The sequence below is a fragment of the Pseudonaja textilis genome, chromosome Z, assembly GCF_049901715.1.
Source record: "Pseudonaja textilis isolate UNSWEBS1 chromosome Z, rPseTex1.2, whole genome shotgun sequence".
NCBI classification, from domain to species: Eukaryota; Metazoa; Chordata; class Lepidosauria; order Squamata; family Elapidae; genus Pseudonaja; species Pseudonaja textilis.
The window spans coordinates 100,991,236-101,019,170 of NC_142008.1; the positions used below are offsets into that span (position 1 = coordinate 100,991,236).

Consider the following 27,935-nt stretch of genomic DNA (forward strand, 5'->3'; position numbering starts at 1 on the left):
AGAAGCTAAGCTCAGAGTTTTGCCTTTTCTTTTGAGATCTGAGAAGAGAGCAGCTGTGCAAAGATGAGCAGCTTAGAAGTCGTCACATTCCCCGTGGTTGTTGCCAGTTCCAGGCAGAGATTCAACTTGGCAAAGAATAAGTCCCGCACAGGAGAATTCACTTTTCGAGGCAAAATAGAATTGGGTAGGCTTCTTCCAATCCTTCTTTTGCTTAGTGTTAAAATCTGAGAGTAGGGACTGAGGCACATTTATTTCAAAGTCAGCCCCATGGCTTTCCATTTGGGGCTGTGTTCAATGCAAAGAATCATAGACTGATAATATATCAGCCTTTGACAGATTTGACAGACCAACTGACACAACTGAGAAATGGGAGGGAGGGGGTTACAAGCAATCAGTAAGGCCTTGTTAGAAACTGCGCTGAATGAAAGACTCGAGAAAATGACCCAGGTAACAATGTCTGTGCTTATTTTGAATTGGATTTTTTGTCTACTATAAAGCAAATAAAGGGCTACATTTTGAAAGCAGATGGGTCTACAACCATGTAGAGGGTGGATCTTTTAAGGGGTAAAACGTGAGTTTTAAACTTCTATAAACTTTTTTTTAATGTACCTGGTGCTTTTGGTCCCACTTATTTTAAATAAGCCACAGGGGTCATTGTTCAAAAGACAAGCAGTTGCCCAGAAGTGATTGCTTACCAAGCTGCATCGTAACCCAATCTATTTATTTTACTTAGTATGACATGCAAATTGACCCTCCACCCCTTAGTGCCTTATGCAGACTACGCTTCTTGAGGTTGTTTGACAGAATTTAGAACTTAGCCTGGTAGAAGATTTACTAAAAGTAGAACAGAGCAAGAAAAAAAAAAGCAGAGGCCCCAAAATATGTATAATTTCAAACTAGTTTAGATGACATGATAGAAAGGCGATGTATGTGGGAGGAAGTACATTTTTCTACTAGACGAAGAAAAACTAACCTACTCTTGCCATGGATTCATCAACATCAACTTTGTTCTAATAATTGCAAAAATCTTCATCCACCCCCTGATTATTTCCTATGCTTCTCCAATGGTTACTCCCCTTTGCAGTTGCTTCTCTCCCCCATTATTACAATTCCATCACCTCCTGATAGATGCTCACAAGCATGGCTGTCCTGTTGCAATTAGCTTTTGTTTATACTTAGACTTGAGGACTATATTTCCACTCTTCAAAAGAGTTCGCAGCACAAAATTAAAATATCAGAAAGCATTAAAGGAACTCTATTTTAAAATCACTGTAGCAATCCAAAGCCTCACGGAAACAATCAGCATTAAACTCAATGCAAAGAGCAGCTTGAGCAAATGTGTCTTTAGGCATCTAAACAATTGTTGGATATTCAACAATTGTTCAATGTCTGGTAAGATATTCCGTATCCACAGCCTATCTTTCTCTATTTTCTACAGTTCTCAAAGGATTACCGGTTCAATTAAATAATCATAATCTTCAAAAAGTAATAAGAACTGCCTATCCCATTTAGACCAACTGTGTTGGTATCCATGTATCTTGTCAAAGTTAGAACAAAACAGGCTATAAAAGAGGGGTTTTGAATAATACTGATTGTCCTTGATTTGCAACCACAATGGGGAACATAATTTCTGTTGCTAAGCAAGGTGGTTGTTAGATGAGTTATGCCTGATTTTACAACCCTTTTGCCATGGTTGTTAAGGGAATGACTGCATTGGTTGAAAGAATCATGCAGTCATTAAGCAAAACTGGCTTCCCTCATTGTCTTTGCTTGTCAGAAACTGGCTGGGAAGGCCACAGATGGCAATCACATGACTCCAGGATGCTGCAACCATTGTAAATACATGCCAGGTGTCAAAGTGTCCACACTTTAATCATATGAACATGGGGGTGCTGTGACAGTCATAATTGTAAGGACTGGTCATAAATTATTTTTTTTCAGTGCCATTGTAATTTCAAATGTACCTAAACGAACAGCTGTAAATCAAACACTATCTGTATTGCATAACTTTCCATTGGGTGGATTTCCTAATATTTCATTGCTGAGCGTTCTATTGCAGGGGTCCCCAAGCCTCCTGGGTCGTGGCCACTACTTCACCTGAAATCATTGCCTATTTGCAACTGGGCGTGTGAATGGCGGGCCGGCGGGCACGCGCAGTTCAAGTCACACAAACAGCAGACCAGTACATACGCATGCACAGCTCCGTGCAAGTGGCGGGCTGACAGACCTGCACATGTACAGATAGCTCAACTAGTCAAGCTGCATGTGTGCAAGCCCGGTGTCTTATGGCCCCATTCTCCTTTCCCACCTCAGCCAAGCCGCCAAACCACAAAGATTGGGAACCACTATTCTGCTGGATTCTGTTCATGTAGTTCTTCCATCTGTTAATCATAGTTAGCTTGCAAGGCGCATAGTTCCATACACCATATGGAATCATGCAGAATAATAATAGCTTATTATTATGTTGTTTGAACACAGTTTTACATTTGCCTTGTCATGCAAACCTAAAACATTTGGTTAACTGATAAAACCATAAATTAGCCATAAGATTGCATGATATGGTAAATCCTCTTCTGGGATTACAGAAATGTGAATGTGTCAGATTATTGTCACTAAGAAGGACTTACCCATAATAATGCTATAATTCAAATATGTGGACTTCCTCTCCCAAATCCCTCAGTCTTGTTTAGAATTCTGGGAACTTTTCCACACATAAGCAGAATACCCAGGATGGGAAAGCAGTCCAAAGTATAATCTTTGAGACAATTCCCCACATGCTTGCATTGCAACTGGTAAAAAGATACTATCACATGCTATGCAATGATTTCAGGTGAAATTCATATGAAATCTTCCAATAGTAGCAATGGGGCATTGCTATAAAGTCAGATACATAGAGTATAAAGTCAGAAATATAACTTGAGTGGCAGATCAGGTCAGAAATAGAAAAATATTCTGTAACTAAGAAGTATTACCTAAGAACAACATCAAATGGCAACATTTTAATTGGAAAAGAGAGTAATGATATTTAAACAGGGAGACAGTAGCACTTTCAATCCAATTGTCACAGTTCAGCGTGTAACCCATTCAAACCACACCTTATCAAACTCATTCTATCTACCATATCCCAGAATACCCACGGGTACCCTGATATTTAGACTACCACAAGACTATTAATAGATTGGCCACTCTTCACCTTACAGCTTGCCATGGACCAGATGACTTCACCAAGCTGATGCTTTGCAGATTGGCAGAACTTTCCAACCTGTCCTTGTAAAGCAAGATATTGCAAAAAGAAAAAAATCCACTCTGTCAATCTCTGCTCTTAAGACTATGCTCTCCTTGCCTTTGGGCCTGGTACAGAGGTGATATTCATCAGGTTCTGACCAGTTCTGGAGAACCAGTAGCGGAAATTTTGAGTAGTTTGGAGAACCGGCAAATATTACCTCTGACTGGAGATTTTACGGTATCCTTCCCTTGCCATGCCCATCAAGCCACACCCACAGAACCGCTAGTAAAAAAATTCTAATCCCAGCACTGATCTGGTAGCTGGAAATATCTCCAGCTTGATTGGAGGATGCTATATTTCTGGAGAGTAAGGGAGATGGTCTTGATGAAATATACAAGAATTATCACCAAGACAAAAAGGGCCGAAACATTCTTTACATTCTGGAAGCAAGACAATAGTTGGCGGTGTCTCAGGCAAACAGGGGTGAGGGATAGCACAATTAAACTTTCAAGATTCTATTATTGTGGCCTATCTTAATGAAGTGTACTTCTAGTCTTTCTGCAGAGTTGATTTTCTGGTGTGGTCTATCTAACGAAGCTGCCAATGTATCTTCACCATCTTTTATCTGCTTTCTCCAGCCAGGAGCAAGGTAGATAATAGTTCTCCAGATGCACAGACTCATCATTATTTCAAAATCTCTAAGATACAGGTAAGAAAGCCTCCTTTTGTTATGGATAGAGGATCTTTCATACTTAAATGATGTATTTCTCACTTTATTTTCCTTTCTGCACCACAAAAATGAGTCAGCATACAGAATCCTTATTTTTTTTCTCTGCACTCCTTATTCCAGATACCAATTATGATTTATTGACTTTTCTTGAAAAGCTTGTTTCCTCTTCCCCTAAAAATACTGTTCAAAAAAATAAAGGGAACACTTAAACAACATAATGTAACTCCAAGTCAATCACACTTCTGTGAAATCAAACTGTCCACTTATGTAGCAACACTGATGGACAATCAATTTCACATGCTGTTGTGCAAATGGAATAGACAACAGGTGAAAAGCATAGACAGTTAGCAAGACATCCCCCAATAAAGGAGTGGTTCTGCAGGTGGTGACCACAGACCACTTCTCAGTTCCTATGCTTCCTGGCTGATGGTTTGGTCACTTTGGAATGCTGGCGGTGCTTTTACTCTAGTGGTAGCATGAGATGGAGTATACAACCCACACAAGTGGCTCAGGTAGTGCAAGTCATCCAGGATCGCACATCAATGCGAGCTGTGGCAGGAAGGTTTGCTGTGTCTGTCAGCCTAGTGTCCAGAGCATGGAGGCACTACCAGGAGACAGGCCAGTACATGAGGAGATGTGGAGGAGGCTGTAGGAGGGCAACAACCCAGCATCAGGACCGCTACCTCCGCCTTTGTGCAAGGAGGGACAGGAGGAGCACTGCCAGAGCCCTGCAAAATGACCTCCAGCGGGCCACAAATGTGCATGTGGCTGCTCAGATGGTCAGAAACAGACTCCATGAGGGTGGTATGAGGGCCTGATGTCCAGAGGTGGGGGTTGTGCTTATAGCCCAACACCGTGCAGGACCTTTGGGATTTGCCAGGGAACACCAAGATTGGCAAATTCGCCACTGGCGCCCTGTGCTCTTCACAAATGAAAGCAGGTTCACACTGACAGACGTGACAGGGTCTGGAGACGCCATGGAGAATGTTCTGCTGCCTGCAACATCCTTCAGCATGACCGGTTTGGCAGTGGGTCAGTAATGGTGTGGGGTGGCATTTCTTTAGGGGGCCACACAGCCCTCCAGGTGCTTGCCAGAGATAGCCTGACTGCCATTAGGTACCGAGATGAGATCCTCAGACCCCTTGTGAGACCATATGCTGGTGCTGTTGGCCCTGGGTTCCTCCTAATGCATGACAATGCTAGACCTCATGTGGCTGGAGTGTGTCAGCAGTTCCTGCAAGACAAAGGCATTGATGCTATCGACTGGCTTGCCCGTTCCCCAGACCTGAATCCAATTGAGCACATCTGGGACATCATGTCTCGCTCCATCCACCAACACTACGTTGCACCACAGACTGTCCAGGAGTTGGGGGATGCTTTAGTCCAGGTGTAGGAAGAGATTCCCCAGGAGACCATCCGCCACCTCATCAGGAGCATGCCCAGGTGTTGTAGGGAGGTATAGGCACGTGGAGGCCACACACACTACTGAGCTTCATTTTGACTTGTTTTAAGGACATTACATCAAAGTTGGATCAGCCTGTAGTGTTTTTCCCCACTTTAATTTTAAGTGTAACTCCAAATCCAGACTTCCATGGGTTGCTAAATTTGATTTCCATTGATAATTTTTGTGTGATTTTGTTGTCAGCACATTCAACTATGTAATGAACAAAGTATTTAATAAGAATATTTCATTCATTCAGATCTAGGATGTCTTATTTTTGTGTTCCCTTTATTTTTTTGAGCAGTATAGTTTAACTTTAGAACAGGATACTATCTAATATTTACTGAGAATACAATCATTGAGGCAATTCAGATTTTTCAGTAATGTTTTATTGTTATAACCATCTTAAATCAAGAATTTTTTTCTTTGGAGTAAATTCTACATTTGCTCTTACAGTACAAGCAGAGGCTTAAAATCCATAGCGCAAGTGCTGAGAATAAAAAAATTAGCAGTGTGGAAATATTCTCCCCACAATACTCCTAGACTGAAGCTGTTTTCTTAGAAAAGAAAAAAACCTATGAAAATTGTTGCATAGCAATACATGCTAATACATGTTTCATTTGTTACCTCCTATAAAGTTGGGTTGTTGCATAATTAGGAGAACTAAGATGATGTCACTTTGGCCTCCCATAAAGCTACCATATATGAGGTACAAATGCTCAGATGATTATTAGATGGCAATAAAGACTGGTACCTTACCTACGTGTCTGTGTGAAGACCTGTAAACAGCTTGAAATTTCAAAAGTGAGAAAAAGAACAACTCAAACAATGAATCCATTATTTATATGCAGAAAGCCTCCATTTTAAACTAATAGAGATGGCCACTGCTCCTATCTGAAATGCTAGAAAGATGTGATGTTCTTCAAAATAACTAAATATTGTAGTTTACTTATAAAACCATGGTTAGCACATCATAACTAAGAGCCAAGACGGATCATCTTCATCTAGTGCTAAGTCAGAATTCGAAATTTTCCATCCCAATTTGAAATATTTATTTAGAAATAAACCAGATCCCAAGAGCTTGACAATATTGGAGATACCTCCAGCTTTTCTCAAGATACAATTATTTCTGGATCTCTTATTACAGACGCAATATCAAATGTATTCATCCTAAAAATAAATCATCACTTACAAAAAAGGATTGTTCAGAACTGTGATTAAAAAATAGGAACATTTTTTCTTTTAATAAACTACTGAAAAAGCTTATTATTTAGATTTATACTCTTCTGGTAAGTCTAATGACTACTCAAATGCCGTCTTTTGTTCAGAAGTTAAAACTCCCCAAGATTATGGAGCAAGATAGGACAGAGAATCCAAATTATCCACAGAAAGGGAGGGGGGGAAATCCCTTTAGATTATTTCTCTTTCTAGAATTTTACAAAACGTTCTCTCCAATGCTAGAAGAATGATTGCCCAAAGTTATGAATAAAATTATTACATGCAAGAAGTATAAGAGAAGAAAAGATAGCAGTATCCACAGTGATAGAGAAGGAAAAAATGTACAAGAGTTTTCTGAAAGCTTTACCTTTTTTTTTTGATCTTTTGTATTTATTTATTTATTTTTGTCAATTGCTTACAAGATAATAGATATAAGTAAAAACATAGTTATGAATATATGGATACATATAAGAAAATAAAAAAAATAAAAGAAACAATAGGACAGGGATGGTAGGCACGTTGGTGCGCTTATGCATGCCCCCTACAGACCTCTTAGGAAAGGGGTGAGGTCAATAGTAGACAGTCTAAGGTTAAAGTTTTTGGGGTTTGGGGAAGAAACCACAGAGTCAGGTAGAGTATTCCAGACATTGACCACTCTGGTGCTGAAGTCGTATTTCCTGCAATCAAGCTTGGTGCGATTAACCTTGAGTTTGTATCTATTGTTTGCTTTTGTGTTGTTATGGTTGAAGCTGAAGTATTCATTGACAGGTAGAACATTGCAATGTATGATTTTATATACTATACTTAGATCGGACTGAAGGCGACGTAGTTGTAGGTTTTCTAGGTCTAGAATTTCGAGTCTGGTGGCATAAGGTATTCTGCAATGAGAAGAGGAGTAGAGAACTCTTCTTGTGAAATATTTCTGGACTTTCTCAACTGTGTTAATATCAGATACGTAATGTGGGTTCCAGACTGGTGAGCTGTATTCAAGTATTGGTCTAGCAAATGTTTTGTATGCTCTAGTTAGTAGTGTAATATTACCAGAGAAAAAGCTACGTAAGATTAGGTTAACAACTCTTAACACCTTTTTGGCTATTTAATTACAGTGGGCTCTAGCACTTAGATCATTAGAGATGAGTACTCTAGGTCCTTGACAGAGTTTGTATCATCAACAAGGTCTTGACTATTCAGCCTGTATTTTATTTTCTGATTTTTTTTTTGCCAATATGTAGAACAGAGTATTTATTTGTTGAGATTTGAAGTTGCCATTTGCTTGACCATTCTGATACATAATCAAGGTCTTTTTGAAGGGTAGCAGTATTGTCTGTGGTGTTGAATAGCTTCACATCATCAGGGAAGAGAACGCAGTTGCTCTTGATATGATCACAGAGGTCATTTATGTAGGGTATGAAGAGAGTTGGTCCTAGAACACTGCCTTGGGGGACACCACTGTTGACAGGTACAGAATTTGATAGGACGCTCCCAATTTTGACCATTTGTTGTCTGTTTGACAGGAATGATTCTATCCAGTTATGCAGGTGTCCAGAGATACTGTAAGATTTTAGTTTTAGGAGTAGTTTGTCATGTACCACTGAATCAAAGACTTTACAGAAGTCTATGTAGATTGCGTCGATTGCTTTGCCCTGATCGAGTTGTGTAGTCCATATGTTTTTGCAATATAAGAGTTGCAGATTACATGATAGTTTTTTCCTGAAACCAAATTGTTTATTAGAGAATAGGTTGTCTCTAAGTGGCAGATGATGGATTGGTTAATAATTGATTCCATGACTTTACAGATGACACAGCATAAAGAGATTGGTCTGTAATTTTCAACTAGGCTGGGGTCTCCCTTTTTGAAGATGGGGATGACCATGGCTTCTGACCATAGTTTTGGCAAGGAGCTGGTCCTGAAAGATTTTTCAAAGATTATGCTTAGAGGTTTGGCTATGGCAGTGGATAGCTTTTTTAAGAAGTAGGCACATATTCCGTCCGGTCCAATAGATAGAGATGGTTTTAGATTGCTTAGTGCTTTTTCAACATTGTCTTCTGTAAAGTCGATATGTATTAGATCATTGTAGTTGTCTGTGGTTCAACTAGGAAATACTAGGCATGATCCATTGTTGTTTACAAATACTGAGCCAAAGAATGTGTTAAAGAGGCTGGCTTTAAGAGTGTAGTCTTTACCATTAGATCCTCTCAGGGGTAGGATGGACCTTGAGTCTTTTAGTTCATTCATTATTACTTCTATCATTATTATTACTTCTATATAATTATTATTAAATATATAATTATTTATAATTATATAGTTATTAATTATTATTATTAATTATACAATTATTATATAATAATTTTAATAATAATTATTAGTAATAATTATTATATAATTATTACTTCTACCATTACTGATCTCTGATCAAGTTGCTGAAGGCTGATAACATTTTTAGTCTTCTAAAAGACCTTTCCTTGGCCTAACTCAAGGGATCCATGTAATTTTCTGTCTCCTCAGTCATGATTAAATCTGTAGTAGCCCTCCCAAGTAGTTGACTTCTGGATATGTTTCAAAGCTGTCAACTGCCAGAAAGCTGTCATGAATATTCATACCTGGACTTCATCAGATTGGGGAAGGCAAAGCTGTATGATTTGGGGGTTAATGGGTTTGAGAGAGACCTGGGATTCTACGTATTTCCACTCATCATTGGAAAATTGAATTTTAATAATTCATGTAAATATAATATGACTGCAATACCGCAGAAAAGCAACAGAAGTGAAACAAATAAAAAATGCCAATTGTATTGTATTATGAAACATTAGTTTTTTTCTTTTTCATAATTCAAAGTGGCTGCTTTTTCCTATTTCCCGCTTTCATTTTCTCTGGTTTTTAATTGTTTTTTTCTTTATTATTATTATTTTTGCTTGCAGCATTTTATTTTTTGAAGTAGGTTAAATGAAATAAAATGAATTACTTGTGTTCTTGTTATTACATCATTACTTGCATTGATTCAGAAATCAAAGTAACCAACTGGTACCATTACACTTCTATCTGTTGGTCTGTCTGCTTGTCCATCTGTCCATTCGTCCATCCAGTACAAATCCAGACGATCACTAGATGGCTTCAAGTGTTTTTGTAATAGTTAGCTGCTATCTAGAAATCACGTGGATGCTTGCAGCCTGGATCTCTCTTTCTCTCTCTCTCTGTATATATATATATATATATATATGTATGTATGTATGTATGTATGTATATGTATATGTATATGTATATGTATATGTATATGTATATGTATATGTATATGTATGTACAGAAGCCTGATGATGTCTGTACAGAAGCCTGATGATGGCAGATGAGATTCTGCTGAAACGTCGCTACAACTTTAAAAGCACAACTACTATGACGTGGGAAAATACCCGAACAAAGCCGAATGCCATATATATGTGTGTGTGTGTGTGTGTGTGTGTGTGTGTGTGTGTGTGTGTGTTTTCTGAGGTTCTCGCGGGTATTTGTATGTGGATTTTTGGTTGTTCGGGTTTTCTCCCGCGTAAGATTCGAAGTATCCAGGCAACGTTTCGATGAAGTCTCATTCATCATCTTCAGGCTTCTGTCTTCGGCTCTGTGCTTCTCAGAGTGATGTGAGATTGCAGCTGCTTCTTCCTTTTAACTGCTAGTGGGGGTGTGACTTGATTGGGTGGGGGCTTGGCTGTGTTCTAATTGGGTGGGGGTGTGTTCTCATTGGTAGGGGGTTTGGCTGTGTTCTGATTGGTTGGGGGGTTGGCCGTGTTCTGATTGGCTGGAGGCGTGTTCTGTTCAGGTGGGGGCTTGGTTTTGTGCTCAGGTTAGTCTTAGTTGCTGGGGGATTTGAGTTGGTGAGCTGTGATCTTGCTGTTTGGCTTCGAGTTCGTGGTCGTGCTGCATCTTCATAGTGGGTGTCGGTTTGCTTCATGTATGGCTCGGAGGGGTTTGAAGTGGGTAGTGATGCAGCTGCAGTGCAGCTTCTGGTCCGTGGTCGTGTCTCATCTTCTGAGTGGGTGTGAGTCTGTTTGCTACATGGAAGTGTGGTGGTGGCATCTTGTGTGGCTCTCATGGGTGTGGGTCTGGTGTCATTCTTCATGTTAGGTACTCGTCTGTTCATGAGGGCGGGTTTCCAAATGGCTGGAAGACAGGAGGTGTCATCTCGTTTGTTCATGCTGTATGGGCGTTTTTCTATCTCTATGGCTTCTCTGATTATTCTGCTGTTGAAGTGTTCGGTTTTGGCGATAGTTCTGGTATTTTTAAAGTCTATCTCATGTCCTGTGGCTTTGAGGTATTGGACCAGGGAAGAGGTCGTTTCTTCTTTTTTGATTGAGTTCTTATGTTCTTCAATGCGTGCACTTATTCTTCTGTTAGTTTGTCCAATGTATGTGGTGGGGCAGGCAGTGCATATATAGATATAGATATAGATATAGATATAGATATAGATATAGATATATATATATATATATATATATATATATATATATATATATATATATATATATATATATATATATATATTTGTTTTCTGAGGTTCTCGTGGTATTTATATGTAGATCTTTGGTTGTTGGGTTTTCTCCACAGTAAGATTCAAAGTATCTAGGCACGTTGATGAAGTCTCATTCATCATCTTCAGGCTTCTGTCCCGGCTCTGTGCTTCTCGAGAAGCACAGAGCCGGAGACAGAAGCCTGAAGATGATGAATGAGACTTCATCAAACGCTGCCTAGATACTTTGAATCTTACGCGGAGAAACCCAACAACAAAGATCTACATATATATATATATATATATATATATATATATAGAGAGAGAGAGAGAGAGAGAGAGAGAGAGAGAGAGAATTCTTCTTTGCAGCAAAAATAATAGGGAATATAGAGGGATATTAATTAAAAACATATAAGGGCAGAGGAATATTAACATTTCTTAATACCAAGATCCCAGTTAAATTGGGGGAAAAGGTTAAAAAGTTTGCATTTAATTTTTTAAAATTAGCTCCAATCCTCTTGTCATTAAGGAAAATACAGAAAGCCGCACCCTTTGCCATGTACATCCTCTGGGGGGAAAGGATCCTAAGTTTGATGTTCCCATCAAACTAAATGAGAAGGTTGGCAAAACATGGTGTAAAAAAACTTGGTTCAAGGCTAGGAACATGGGATGATGTCACAAAACAAATAAAACACAAACAGGGTTTCAACCAGCTGACTTCTCTTTCCACAGGATGCCCAGCGAAGGGTTGGGCTGCTTCAACAAGAAAATAACTCCCTGTGTGTGCGTCTAGCTAATATATATCGTGGTTCAGGTATGGTTGATTGCTGGAATGAATATCAACAAAAGAGGTGAGCTGGGGTGACCTATGAATGTTTTAATGCAGCATCTACCATTGCACCATTTAAGCTACATGTCAAGCAGAGCTTCTATTCCATAATATAGAAAGGATCAATATAAGACTGCTTCAGTCTTGGACTGGGGCAGGTGGCAGTGGTAAGATAAGAGCAGTGTTGTACAATTAAAGAGGAAACACAGCATTATCAGACTAGTTTGGTGCTGATCTTCAATGGAAGTGACCAAAAGGCTTCATTGTACTGGTGAACGGTGATGGATGAAAATTAGCAGTCCAAAATAGTTTTTTTCATTTTTAGGAAGAACGTATGAACATTATAGCATAATCCAATTTAAAAGCCAATCCAATTTGTCTAATCCTTATAATGCAATGCCTTTCAACTTTGATAAGTTGTGAACTTCAACTCCAAGAATTCCCCAGACATGCCAGCCGGAGAATTCTGGAAGTTGAAGTCCACTTATCTTAAGGTTGCAAAGGTCAAGAAATACTACTGAAATGAAATTGATTGACATGTTGCCTGTTATTACCCTGCTCCTACAGCTCTTTCCCCAAACCAATGAAATGCGAAAAGTTTCCAGCCTCAGCGTGATGGAATCGCCAAGATGGAAACTACAATTGTGCAATCAGAACCACATCTTTTTCTTTTTCCCTTGTCATCGTGTTATTATAAGGGAGAGGGCTTCAATTGTGTAGATGCAGCTGCTCTCTTGACTTCTTTGACACGCCTCCTCTCCCAGATGCCCCTAAGTTTTTCAGGCACCCAGGAGAACTGCTTTCCAACATAATCTTGTACCAGAACATTATTTTTCTGCTTAATTTGACACAAAGCCATGAGTGAAAATTTTATTTCACTTCCCTTCTGCACATTTCACAGGCAAGTGTTTGGGTGACCAAGCTGGTTTGAGCAAACGTTGCTAGATCCCAGCAGAAGTGCTTCTGCTGTAGGTGAGCACATGGCAAATACATGATGATGATGATGATAATCCATTCAGTCGATTATATGGGCCAAGTTTCTCCCCATCTTGCACTATTTCTTTTAAGTTTTCATATGGTCCAGCTTGTGTCAGCTTTGATGGTGTCCAGCCACTGTGTTCTTCCACACATAATTGCTTTCCCCAGTGACTTCCCTTGCATTTGGCCAATGTTAGCAAGATGCAGTTTTGTGATTTTATTTATTAACTACTTACCAGTCAATCAAAATGCTTAAAATATTTTCTATTTTACTATCAGTGATGACCAGTATGAATCAACTGAAACAGGGCAATCAAACTGCTGTAACTCTATCCAAGCAAGACATTCTATCATCCTCAAAGGGCTAAGCTGTGCCTAAGAAACTTTATCATGGCCCTACATTGTCCCAGTGAAGGGGGGAAAATGAGATTGCTGTAGATCTGGAGCCCACCCCTATTCTAAGGGAAGTGAGCCTTAGTTTTCAGGATGATCAAAGGTTCATCACAATCTGGCAACTGTGGTCATAAAATCGTAGCAGAGGGAAACTAGGAGGTTGTGGATGAAAGACAGAAAGAAATGCAGAAAGTTGAAAAGAGAGAAGAGGAAGAGAGACTGAGGATGTAGAATTGAATAGTCATGAAGAATTTTTCAAGTTAAATCAAGCACATAATAAGTTGTCAAACAAAGCAACAGAATTGCATAAGACATGAGGAATGTCAGGTGAAGAAATGGGGGAGGGGGGGAATATTTAGTCCTGAAAGGATTCCACTCACCAGACATCTTTCATCTTATAGACATGCATTTGTGATCCTGATGGGGGTACAATCACTTTTTTTTTTTAAGTAGTGATGGGTTCAACTTTGGAAATGAGAAACTTTGCCACCAATGTCAGACTGGAGCCCAAAATTAGGAAATGCCCAGCAATGGCAAAATTAACAGTTAATACATCTAAAAGTCTTAACTAAATTTATACAACAATGGCTACTCTATATATTAACGCCACATAAGGCAAATTTAAATACTTAGTGAATTATTAAGTGAATGAACTGTGAGGTAAAGATAGAAACCAAAAACAATCTTAAGTGTTTATAAATATTTTGATGTTGTGTACAACTGGAGAGAATTTGGAATTCAATATTCTTTTACTCAGACTTAAAATTATTTTAATTGTGTTATTAATTTTTATTTTTATTTCTCCCTTTTTGCTTCTTTTTTACAAGATTGTGTTCATTTATAATGACAAAAGTGGTAACAATATAAATACTAATGCCTAGACTTTTCCATTTCTTAAAATGTACAGTAATGAGTTTTATATGTTCAACTAATTATTTAATGAAATGCATTTTAAAACTTACAATTTTAAAATCTGTTTATTCGCAAATATTTCATCTTCCATCCACTATGTACTTTTTATTTTTCATATAGAAAGAAATAAGAAACATTTCTCATTAAATGTTTTAAAATCAATTTCTAAAAAAACAACAAGAAATGAGTCAGAGAACTTTTCAACACTTCCTCACTTGAGTTGATATTCTGTTTCATCCAGGTAGACCTCATTTAAAGATGGTAATCACTAAACAATGCAGTTTTAAAGCACATGATTGCACTACTTAGCAACAGCACTTTCTGTTGCTATTGTTAAGCAAATCCTGGGAATCACTAAGTGTGATGTCACGCACTATTTGCTACTTTCTGCAGCTTCTTATTGACTTTGCTTCTTGGAAGCTGGCCATAAAGGTTGCAAATGGCAATCCCAGGATTGTTCTACAACACATGCTTGTGAGGTGGTTGACAAGCACTAAGATCATAAATACAAGACCACAGGAATGCTGCAATAGTCACAACTACAAGAGACAGTCATAAATACCCATCATTCAGCACCATTGCAAGTTCAAGTGTTACTGAGTGAGCGGTTGTTAAGTGAAAATTACCTACATTGTCATCAGCAATATTTTTTAAAAAATTAAGAAAGAAAAAGAGTCAAATGTAAAATTTAAAATAGGAAATCAGCCCAAATGCAGGGAATGCTTGTTCTTTTCTTTGCTCAAAGGTAAGAAAATATGCTACTTAAGCAAAACCAACCACCTCCTCCATTTTAGCAGAGGAACTCTCTAAATCAGGGATCCCCAAATTCTTCGGCTCATCAATACCTTCACAAAATTTCAAATGGTTAATCAACCAACATTTATAATATGAAAGTGATTTAATACATGCTATTCATCTATTGGACTATGCAACAAACCATAATAATAATAAATAAAGAAGAACAAAAGGCAAACAGTGACACACAAAAATGGAAGATCAGGTTGGATAATGAGATCAGCAAGCAAGATAGAATAGATGAAAGAAAAGAAGCTGAAGAATAAGAAACCAAAGAAGATTTGATCAAGAAATATCACCTACAAATGAAAAAGATCAAGGAAAGACTGGAAATAATAAAGCAGCAAATAATACCTATCGTCAAGAATTACAGCAGATACAAAACTAGGATTGCAAATTATATGCAGAATCCAATCAGAAAGATTTTTACCAATCCATTAATGGAGAGACTGCAGCGGACAGTCAACTCCTGACAGGAGTTTTGGGCGCAGATGTGGGATAACTTAGGAAATACAACAAGAACACAGTTAGTTAAAGGTAATAGATAAGAATAAAAAAGAAGCTGAAATGAAAAAAAACTTGTAATAATAGCAGCAGAAATGTTGGAGAAAAGAGCAAGAAAGATCAGGAATTTATCAGCACTGGGTGAATATGAACCCTATGGATTTTGGTTGAAACATTTGACTAGTTTATAATCACTCATTGCCAAGCAATTTAACAACATACTGCTAAGAAGTGAAATTGAAGAATGACTAACATCTGAGAAAATCTACCTGAAAATGAAAGAACCAGCAAAAGGAGCTTCACCAGGAAACAATAGCTTGATTACCTGCTTATCAACAACTTTCAAATTGCTAACAGCTGTGATAGCTCATACATTCCAGTAGCATCTAGTTGAAAACAAGTTCTTTCCACCTGAACAGAAAAGAAACCGCCCAAACAGGAGAGGAACGAAAGATCAACTCCTAATTGACAAGATGGTTTTTGGAAAACAGTAAGAGGAAGAAGATCAGCTTGAATTGGATTGATTATTTGAACCTTATGACTATCATTAAGTGTTGTACCTTATGATTCTTGACAAATCAATTATTTTTCATTGAGTAACACTATCAGTATGTGCAGTCAAGATATTGCAGTGGGGTTTGGACTGGACAAATGTGCCATATTAAGCATTAAATGGGGGAAATAGTGAAAACTACAGGAATCAAGATAGACTATGGAAATAACATCAAGAGTCTGGATGAAGATGATCTCTACAAATACCAGCACATCTTTCAAGGTAACAACATAAAGCAAACTGGTCAAGAAAAATGTTAGAAATGAATACATCAAGTAAGTGAAAAAGATCTTCAAGCCCAAAACCAGTGGAGGAAACACCATCGAAGCAATTAACAACTAAGCAATTCCAGTCATTAGATACATAGTTGGAATAATGGACCAGCTCAGAATTAAAAACCCTGGATAGGAAGACAAGAAAAATAATGATAATGAATCCTACCCTTTGTCCTTACAGTGACATTGACAGACTCTACTGACCAAAGAGAATAGGTGGGCATGGAATGTTGTAACATCAGATCTTTGAAGAAAAAAAATGACATTGAAAGAATATCTGAAGGATATGAAGAAATTGCTCTGACTCTAGTTAACCAAATAGGTTTACTGACTACAGAAGGGGCCAAATTGGCCTAGAAGAAAGGCCAAATGAAGAACAAGAAAGCGACATAGGGAGACAAGTATGATATGGCCAATATATTAAAAAAAATCCCAGCCAAAGATGGAAAACAAGAGCTCACAATGAAAAACTGAAGAAAAAGACATAGAGGCTGATCCTGGCTGCACAAGACCAAGCCTTAACAAATGCACACAAAGGCAGTACTGCAACAGACAAGTACTACCTCTGCCAAGAAACTAAACAAACAGGGAACCACTTGGTTAGCTCCTTCAAGAAGATCACATAGAGCAGAAGTATCAAGGCCCAGGGGTCTGGCCTACAGGATGCTTAGATCTGGCCCACAGGGCTGCCCTGAAAACAATGAAGGACCGGCCCAGAGTGCCTCTGCCAGTAAAAATGGAGCTCAGACAGCTCTCCCAAGCTCCATTTTTGTTGGCAGAGGGTTGTAGGAGGCTGGCACAGCTGAAAACAGAGCTCAGGAGCTGTTTTCATTGGCACAGCACTCTGGACACCAGAGGCACCCCAACACGAGTGACGTTAAGCTGACTATACCTACCATGGCTATATCCACCCTGGCCACACTCACCCCAGCCCCCCCAAGGTCAAATACAACCTTGATGTGGCCCTCAATTATATTGAATTTGATGCCACTGACATAGACTGACTATAGGCAACGGCATGACAAAGCGACAACAATAGTGCATTGGAAGAAATACCACTTGCCTGCTAGCAAGAATTGGTGGGACCATAACATTATAGGAAGTAATAGAAAATGAAGAAGCAAAATTGCTGTAGGATTTCAGAATTTAAATAGACACCTGCCACGTAACACCCCAGAGTTAACAATTGTCAATAAGAAAGACAAAAAAAAATCTGATAATGAATGTGGCAACACTTGGAGACAATCGAGTAAAAGAGAAGAAAATGGAGAAAATAACAACATTCAAAAACCTGCAAAAAGAAATAGAATGATTGTGGCAAAAGAAAACCAAGGTAGTATCAATAATTATAAGTACCTTAGATGCAATCCCAAAACAACTGGCATACTACTTGAACCATTAGCATTGACAAAATCATCATTGGTCAGTTGCAAAAGGCAGCTTTACCCAGAACAGCTTACATTTTGCGATGACGCTTCTAAAACCATCAAATGTCACCTTCTGCCCATCCAAGGTCTTTGGGACTCAATGGGGGGACAAAAGTATCAAATCCAGTCTGAATATCTGGTTGACTGCAATGAAACATATAATAATAAATAGTCCCATCAAACCCTGGGGGTTAACAGTAACCACTTTGGAGAACTACAGTGTTAATCCTCATATCTTACACAACCTTTTTTGGGGTTTTGCAGTGTGTTCCGACAGAAGCGGAATATAGAACTTGTAAGGATTAGTCTGGAGAATCAGGCAATTCTTAAAAGACTCCGAGAAAGAAAAGCAACCTATGACAGGAAGCAGTACGAAAAGGATTGGCAGGCAAGTGCATTCTTCCCCATGGTTTCAAAAGTTCAGCCTTCCATGTTTCACCAGTAGGGCAATTTAAGAATTTGAAGGCCTTTATTAGTGTAACAACAGCTTTCTCCAACCTGGTATCCTCTATATCAATGTTTCTTAATATTGGCAACTTTAAGATGTGTTGACTTTCAAGCTTCCAAAATTCTGAGAATTGAAGTCCATACATCTTAAAATTGCCAAAGTTGAGGAACTCTGCTCAATATGGGTCAGACATCAATTCCCATCATCCCCAACCATCTGGAAGATGCCATGTTACAGAGATCTAAGAATACTCTCACAAGTGAAACAATGGAGGTCAGCAATATAGCAAGTTTAATACATAAAACTAGAAATAAGTTTTAAAAGAAGGCAAAATATAGAGTCTTTTCTCTTTGTGCCACTGTACTCACCCAATTTGCTTCTTCCACCCACCCCAGTCTGAACAGTAACAACACAGAGATAAAAGACAGACTGTAACCTCATGCTGTGATCTCTGTTTGACAGCTGAACCAATTTATTTTTGGTTCATCTGAGGAGTTCTTTGAAACCGAAGTAAAACTAATCTTTTCTTTGAAATACTGTGGCTGAGTAGAACTTGTGGGCAATCTGTCAATTTGCAAGAATATTTGCTTCACCTCACCATCTAACTTCTGGACAGGAAGAGTAAGTAGGCCCTATCAGGCCTTTCAAGGGGAAGCGTGACTTGATGGCTTTGCAGAACCACAACACAAGCACAGATCAGTTTGCAACAGTTTCAGATAAATGCCCACAACTAAAATTAGGAGGGCATAGCGGTGTTTCGGTGACTCCTTTACTCTTAAGATTCCGAAACTGGTTGAAATGTCTTCACTCTGCTTTTGATCAATTAGGGGATGGAACAACAGAGTTGTAAACATGCCTCTATATGAGGGCATCGGTGCAAGCTGAAGCAGCATTAAATTCTCCCATTCTAAAAGCAATCACACTGAAACTAGAAAATAAGTTGACCCTAGGACTTTGATTAAAAGTTGTCTAATCTCTACACATCCAAGCAATAAAAATAGATTTCTTCTAACCTCATCAGCGCTGTAATTCCCCTTCTAGCACTTGAGGATGCCATCATTTGGGATGATGGGGAAGAAGGAGAATTAGGGAGAGCCAATTTCTGATGTTCTTATGTAGGAGGCAAATGATCTTACTCTGTTATTAGCAGCAAGGGCGGTACAGGGTTTGCATCCTCCGTGTCACCTTGGAACTTTCTCCCCTCCTCCTTAGTCTTGTTAGGGTAAAATGCTGCCAGCCTAAATTTCTTTGCAGGAATTATAATTGCTTCCTAGTCAAGCAGCATCTCCTTAATGTCAACAAGCCTCCCACAGACCCTAGAAGCAGGCAGATGGCCCAGCTGCAACTTTTGTCTTAGGGAAAAAATGTTGCTGCTTTGTTTCTCATATGAGAACAGAGACTGCAGAGATGCTTTGTTATCACAGATTTTCTGCTGGAACTTCTAGGCAGTGTTTGGATGACATACTTCCCAATGGTTACTTTAAACAGGGTTTACTTGTTTGACCCAATTTTCTGATTTGGGACATCACACTAGACTAAAATGTGATTGATCAATTTGTGAATTGATGTATCGTATAAACACAGCCCAGTTTTAGTCTTTCTTCCACATCTACGGAATTCTATTGTATATCTCATCTAAACACTTATGCTTGATCTTTCTTTGCTGGTGTGTTTTTCTTCTTTTTAAAGCTGATTTGCTTAAAAAAAAACATCATTGAAAACCAGTAGTCAGACCTTGCATTCTTCAATGGATAACTTAACTGTTACCCAAAATCCTGAAAGCCCCACCCTACCCAAAAAAACTCTCTATGGGAAATCATTAAGGATCTTTCCTTGTCTATCAGAAGACTTTTGGTCCTTGGTTGGAATTCATCACAGGGACAGAGGCAATTAGTTAAGGTTTTAGTATGTTAAGGTTCTGGTGAATCACTCAGTATCCATATCCCATATATCTATGAAAATACATCCAATTCCCATTTAACACACAGCTCTTTGTGATAACATTTCACAAGAATCCAAAATAAATTCATTATTTTACAGCAAGGAGAAGCTGAAAGGGATTAATTTATGGTCAACAGAAATGCAAATGAAGATCCTTCTCACTTCAACTGTGCTATTTGCAAAAGAGAGAGAAAGTTTGGCATAGTGAATTAAGCCATCAAGCTAGAAACTGGGAGATGGGGAGTTCTATTCCTGCCTTAGGAACAAAACCAGATCAGTGGGTGATCTTCTCCAAACATACTCTTCAGGCCTAGGAAAAAGGAAGTATGGCAAACCATTTCTAAATCTTGCCAAGAAAACTGCAGGAACTGGTTCAGGTGGTCAGCAGTCTTGAAGTGGCCATGAACAAAATTGCTAAAACTGATGCAAAGTAGTAAGATATTGTAAGGTGTTTCAGCTGTTCTCTCAGACTACTGTGTCATCACAGTCACTTTTTTTTTATTGTGTTTTCTTCTGTAGAATTCCAGGAGTTATATGAGAAACACTTCTCGTTTTCCAGTACCAAATCAAGAGTAAGTATAAAACACTACTAGACCAAGATCTTTTGGATAGGGATGAGGCTTTGCATTTATTTTAGGGCTACTGTGGGATACGTTAGACCAGGGGTGGGCAAACTTTTTGGCTCGGGGGCCTCATTGACTTTTAAAATTTGACAGACTGGCCGCCACCTGGTGTCGAAATGCCTGTTATTGCAAGTCAAAATCAAATGAATGCAATCATTCAATCATTCACATCAAACCTTAATTCTGTACCAATCTTTGGCGGGCCAGATTAAAAAGACCAACGGGCCGGATGTGGCCCGCGGGCCATAGTTTTCCCACCCCTGGGTTAGACCTATGATGACAAACCTATGGCACATGCGCCGGAAGTGGTGCGCAGAGCCACTTCTGCCAGCACGCGAGAGGTCTCCCAGAAGAGCCCCACTGCGCATGCCAGCTGATCACCGCCAGCTGATTGTTGGGTATCTGCCACGCATGCACAGGGGGCCCGGTGCGGGGGAGACGTGCACACATGCACATGGTGAGTGGGGGGGGGGGGTCACACGCGTATGGGGCATGGGGGGCAGCACACGTTGCCTTCTGGGTGCTGGCACATGAGCACACACACAATTTTTGGCACAGGAGCTGAAAAAGGTGATCCACCACTGGGTTAGACTGTGCTAAAGACACTTTTCTGGACTCTTGCCAGTTTCCCTGCAATCAGTCTTTTTCTCAAATCATAATATCAATAAAAATAATAAAAATAGAGAAGTTGGGGAATTGCTAAAATAACTGTGGCGGGCGTGACTAGCCCTCTAGCATACCTTTATTTCCTGGAACGCTGCATGCTCGTCGCATAGGCTCTCTCAGAAAAGAAAAGTGATAGTGAGAAAAGGTGCGCTCTTCTGCCCGTCCAGATGAACACTGAGGATGATAGGGCATCTGGATGGGAGAATGAAGAACCAGCACCTCTTCAGCTGCTAGTGTTTGACTAGGTCTATCCAGTCACGCATACAGGCTTGACCCCTGGCTGCCCTCTACAACAGCAATCTTTGGAAGGTTGCTGCAATATCCATTCAAATGATACATTGTCCACTCTTTTTTGTTTTGTTTTATTTTCTCCCAAATCAGACAGAGGCATGAAAATGTCACCATTATGAATGTTTTCTAACAAAAATCCAGATCTGAAATGGCTGATCTTACAGAAAATTGTTAGAATGATGAATGGGGAGGGGGAAGGTCTATATGTGGTGTAGATTTCTTTTGCCTAAAAGTTTTAAGGGCATGTTGTGGATGCTTCTGCAAAATGATTACTAGGTGCTGAAGCAGCGTTTCTCAACCTCAGCAATTTTAAGAAGTGTGCAATTTAACTTGGAACATACTGGCTGGGGAATTCCGGGAGTTGAGGTACATACATCTTAAAGTTGCTGAGATTGAAAAACATTGAGTTGAATGGATTTATACAATGAGATGGTTACTTACAAACAGGGCCAATTGGAGGCAATAGGTCAAGTAAGCACTGGCTTAGGGGCACCAAATTGTAGCGGGTACCAAAAACTGAAAAGATTTCCAAAAAGAAAATGCAACTAAAAAGAAAATGTAGTAATATCTCACTCCATCAACCAGCATTCCTGTTTAAGGCTTAAATATAATTTTGCACTATTGTTATGCTATATGACATAAATTATATGATATAATTACAATTACTGTGTAAGTAGGGTGAAAATATCCCAAGAAAAGAAAAAAGAATTTTCTAGGACTGGAAAAATATAACTATAAAGCTCAGAAAGTTGGAGGAAAAAAAAGAAGTAAGATGGTATTTGAAATTCCTTACAGAATTGGAAGATGAGTCAAGTCATTTGGTGCCTAAAGTGCCCAAATGTCTAAATCTAAAATCAGATGGGGGGTGTTAAAAAAAAGTCAAGATGGGGCCATGCCCACTCAATCAAAGCCCTACCCATGTACAAAATGTGTGTTTGGGGGTCTTTGATTATATTGCTATCGAGACCATCTTGGCTTTCTTGACACACACACACCCCATGGAGAACTCTATGAATCATTATTTATCAAAAAGCTACCTTCAACTCTCTTGATTCTCCCTTCCTATAATATATATGGTTCCACTTTTTTTATAGTTCCTGCTTTCTTTTATTCTTTTTTTTGGGGGGGGGTCAGGGCAGTACATTTCCAAACTCTGTTCTGCCCTTCAACCAACCAGGATTTCTATTTTCTGAGAAAGATTGTAGGGTCCATTGGAGTCAATAGTATTATTGCAAATAAAGAAGGAAAATGGTGGTGCTTTGCTTAGCAGAAATCAGTTTGGGTTTTTTTAGAACAAAATTGTTTGTAAATATATAAAAATCTAATGATAAAGAGAATCTAATGATTAGCAAGATAAGAGTTTGTCCCAAGACTTGTTGAGGCTCTCAGGCTTACGGTGCAACAGCTTTAAAATAGTGACACCTGAGGGGACTTTGCATGTGGAACCAAAATCTTGCCCCCAGGATGCTTCCAGTTCAATGGCTTATCCAGAAGCAACTATTGTATCATAGTGGAAGCTTTGTATCTCATATTCCAAGCATTAATTAACTCTTTGAAATTGAATATTTTTCTGTGACCAGGCGGTTATTTTTAAATGTTTAAGTTTGTGAGTTAAATATATGGTTGTCTATCCCTGAATAAGAAGATAACTAGTATTTATTCATGCCAGAGTGAATTCTTGAAAATCAACATCTAGCTCATACATAGTCTGCCTCCTCCTCAAGAATTCATTGCTGATGATTTGCATCCTGTCCGCAACTTTCCCTTTTAAGATGGTTCAAAGGATCCTGGGGGAAGCAGATTATCTGGAACCTGCATTCACACCAGGACATAAAGACAGCATTAGTTACACTTAAATGTTGACCATTGGAGGGAATCGGGATTGCGAAGTGAATGCATCCATCCTTGCCCTCCCTGATCTCTCAGCAGCTTTTATAACATTGAGCATGGTTTCCTTCTGAACTGGCTAGTGAGCTGCAAGTAAAATATGCAATATTGCAATGATTCTCCTCCTTCCTCCAGGCAGCTCTAATTGCCATTGGGAAGGGAGTATCCTATTTTGTGGGGGTACTCAGGGCTTTCCCTCCTTTTCCTTAACTTCTGCCTGGAACCATGGAGGAGGTCATTCTTTGGCATGTAAAGTAGTATCATCAGGATGTTGATGATACCCAATTATATATATTGGCTCCTGGCTGATCAAGTGATGTTATCAAGGATCTCTCCCAATGTCTGGAGGCTATGGGAGTCTGGATGAAGAACCCAAAAGGACTGGAAGTCTGTTGGCTATGCATCCACACACACACACATGCATGCACACAAGGGAGGGAGGGAAAGTGTGTATGTCCTGGACCTAGAAATATGCTTATCTCTGGAAGGAGGGGCTGCTGTGCTCAGAACCAGTGTGCAATTTTGGGGTTTTCCTGTTCTCAGCTCCTCAAAATGCAAGTGATGACTATGTTCAGGAGGACCTTCACACAATTTCATCTTGTATGTCAATTATACCTCTTCCTGCATTGGGAAACCTTATTGGCGATCACTCTTGTCTTTGTTACCTCCCAGCTGTACTATTACGATGAGTTCTACTTGGGGCTTCCCTTAAAAACAATCCAGAAGCTTCAATCGGTTCAAAACACACCTGTGCAGATAGCATAGGCACAGCTTGATATGTCTAAGTAATACCACTACTTTCTGAACCAAATGGACTCCACGTACATTTCAAAGTGCTGGTCATGGCACAGAACGGCAAGACCATTTTTCTCCAATTGTTTCCACCTGTTCTGCATGCTGGAATACAACTGGAACACTTCAGGTCCTTTCCTTATAGTAATGTCATCTAATGGGAACCTAAAGGTGGGCCTTTTTTGTTGCACCTGCTTTCTGGAATGATTCTCTGTCCCACCTCAAAATACAGCTGACCTCAGCCCTGTTGACCTTTAGAAATATTTTGTTTCACAGGCATTGGGATCAAGATAATGGGATTTGCAGCCTAGAGAAATGTAATGCATGTTGTGGGATCCTGATTGCTTATTAACTATAGTATTTATTACTTTATGTCTTTTGCTTCTTATTAATGCATACAACCTAGAGTCACTTTTCTCCAGGTCTGATGGCTTTATCAATCCAATAAGTAAATAAACAAATCCTCTAGAAAGGGTTGCAAAATTAAGAGGGGAATTCATCAGTTTTTCCCTGTCCCAATTTATGATCATCTATGATGTGTGATAGGCATAGTAGGAGGGTGTGTGCCCACAGATCCCCGATGGCACAAGAGATGTCTGTAGTTTGCTATTTTGTTGCAAGAATGGGAGATGGTCAGAGGTTGAGTTATATTCACTATAGACTAGGATGATGTTCTTTAGTGCTCCTCCTCTTTGGAACTGCACGAGAGGAATCTTCATGTAATTGCTGAAGCATTATAGAGAAAACTGGCCTGCAAGCAAAAAAAATTGCTTCTGTAGAGGGGAAAATTCCAGCAATGCTCAGAATCTGATAGCCAAAGAATGAGCCATGTATCGTCCACCTTGTCTTCCCATAAGACTACCTTTATTCCAGGAGAGTGCCTGCATTCATACCCAAGATAGTGTCCATAAAGGCTTTTGAATCTGTCAGGTTGCCTTCTCCATAAACCCCTTTGTGGATTTACCATGGCTTTGACTGAAACCTATTTATTTACTGGGAATTGAATACAGTAGATTCATCTTCTACAATCTTGGCACCTTTTTGGAGTCTTGATCCTAGAAACCTCCCAGTTCTTGCTGTAGCCCTTGAACATTCTGGAGTTTGCAGATAATATTATCTAGAAATGCCAATTTGGAGAAAGGTTGCCTTAGACCTATTTTTGTTCTAACCAGTATGTCTAGAACAAGAAAAAAAAAGTTGCCTTAATGATTTAGGGCAGTGATTCTTAACCTCAGCATGCTGGCTGGGGAATCTTGGGAGTTGGAAGTCCACCCATCTTAAAGTTACTGTGATTGAGAAAACCTGATTTAGAATACTGCATGGCCATATTCATATCGCCATCTTAATTTTATTCGTATTAATCTATTTTCTGGGCTCACATAATACACTGGCATATAAACTAACCCATATAAAGAATTGAGTTTACATATCTGACAAAGCAACCAAAACCTAAATAAGCCTATCATACTGTGCAAATACACAAGTATTTTACTGCAAAAACTTTCAACTGGTTTGTGTACATTTAGTGCTACCTGTACTGAACTGGTGACCTCCAAATTTATTAGGAGTGCTACTCTGCCCATCTGCTTGATGGAATTCTGAGAATTACAGCCCCAGTGCACTTAAATAGAAAAAGTTCATCCATATTATTGCTAGTACATCCATATTATTGCTAGAATCTACTGTATTCAATTCAATTCCCAGTTAATAAATAGTAAGTCATATACAATGTACGACAGCCAGTTTGGTCTAATGGTTAAGGCACAAGGCTAGAAACCAGAAGACCGTGCTTCTAGTCTTCCCTCAAGCAAGAAAGCCAACTTGGCCACTTTGGGCTAGTAATTCCCAATCCAATTTATCTCACGGGATTGTTACTAGGGGGAAATAGACTTGCAGGCTTCAATTATTTATAAAAATAATAAAGATAGGATGAATGAATCAATGAATATGCTAAAGGCTAAATACATTCTTCAGCCAAAAGAACCTTAGAACCATCACTGAAGGATCTTCAGGAAAGCTTGGAGACCAGCAGTCTAACCAAGTTGATTGAACTTCCTAATGCACTAACTTTAAAGTGGTTTTCTGCCTTCATCTGGATTTGATTTATATAGAGTCTGTTTGGGAGGGAAATCAATCTATGAAGCTGTTAATACAATCCTCCAGTTGCTTCTTTAAAATGTGAATTTCTAGAATGCCTAAATATCTTAACATGTCTCTCTTACGTTTATTGCAGGAAACTAAACAATGTGAGGAATAGCAAGCCGCTTAGGACTACTCGAAATACACAGTCTAGCTGATTGTAACGTCAACACTTGCTGGGATCTTCATTAAGGTTTTAGAATAAAACAAGTGGCGATGAAAAGGCATATCTATTTATCTATCTGTTATGTTTGCAAGAATCAAGGTGCTTTCCATACACACAGATCAAACACAGGAGCTTTCAAATTTTCGGAAACCAACATGGAAGCTGTGGAAAGATCAATTCTTATCAGAAAGATTGCAGATGAATAGCTGACATGCCTCTGCAAGATATTTCCCACATGATTTCAAAATAGGTTGCCTTTTTCAAGATGTTCAGCAAGATATAAATTCTTTGTGGGGCTTTTAACCTTTTGAGACTGACTGCATAATCCCTCTTTTCAATCCACTTCCAAAAATAGTAATCAACACTACTACTTGTTGTACATAAATGTCCTACTGCACATTTACACTAGTTTTGTTCTTATAGAAGTGAAACTAGGGACAGGTCAAAAGAATTACAGCCAGAAAAGGCAGAAGTTCCTCCATATTACAAATACATGAGCAGAACATGATTTAGGGAAATAGTAAGCAGGCAAGAATGCCATGAGCAATTCAGGCTAACCTTGTTTAAAGCACTTTTCTTTTAGAATATATATTTACAGTATTGGCATTAGCAGACAGCTGAATGTGTGCATTGCTACAGATACTTATTTGTGGGGGGAGTAAACAATTATTTCCAAATAAGACACATAACAATATAAATATGGAAATATCCAATTATTAAGAATCCAAAGTTACTTAGCTGCCTAAATGCACAGTCTTAATGCACAGATCAGGAATCTGCAGCCTGAATGCACAGATCAGGAAAAATGAAAATAAAAGAAAAAAATGGAGGACAAATATTAAACATTTTTAAAGAAATATTGGGTTGGATTTTACTTGCATAATGCATGCTATGTAGGTAAGTTGGCATGAAGAGGTAGAGATGATAATCCAAGTAAGGTGACTAAAATGGAAAAGAGAAAAAGATAGAAATTCACCACTTCCCAATGGCTACAGATATTCTACTACTACTACTACTACTACTACTACTACTACTACTACTACTATGGTACCACTACATTCCACTTCCGATAAGCTGGTGACAGCTTAGAGTTTTAAAGGAGATTTGGAGAGTGCCAAATTACAGAAGACCAAGGTAGGTCTTGTTGACTTCCATAGATTAAAACAAAATTAACTATACAATAATTTAGCCACACTGATTCCCTAACT

The 27,935-nt window shown here is 38.9% G+C and overlaps 1 protein-coding gene across 1 annotated transcript; it reads left to right on the top strand.

The window, feature by feature from the left end:
• Positions 1-26,788, top strand: CFAP97D1 (CFAP97 domain containing 1). Its single transcript, XM_026710665.2, has 6 exons — positions 1-184; positions 3,865-3,935; positions 11,841-11,959; positions 18,039-18,162; positions 20,683-20,735; positions 26,656-26,788. Exons 1-6 carry the CDS (start codon positions 64-66, stop codon positions 26,717-26,719), a joined length of 552 nt encoding a protein of 183 aa, XP_026566450.1. The 5' UTR covers positions 1-63; the 3' UTR covers positions 26,720-26,788.
• Positions 26,789-27,935: the final 1,147 nt, after the last annotated feature.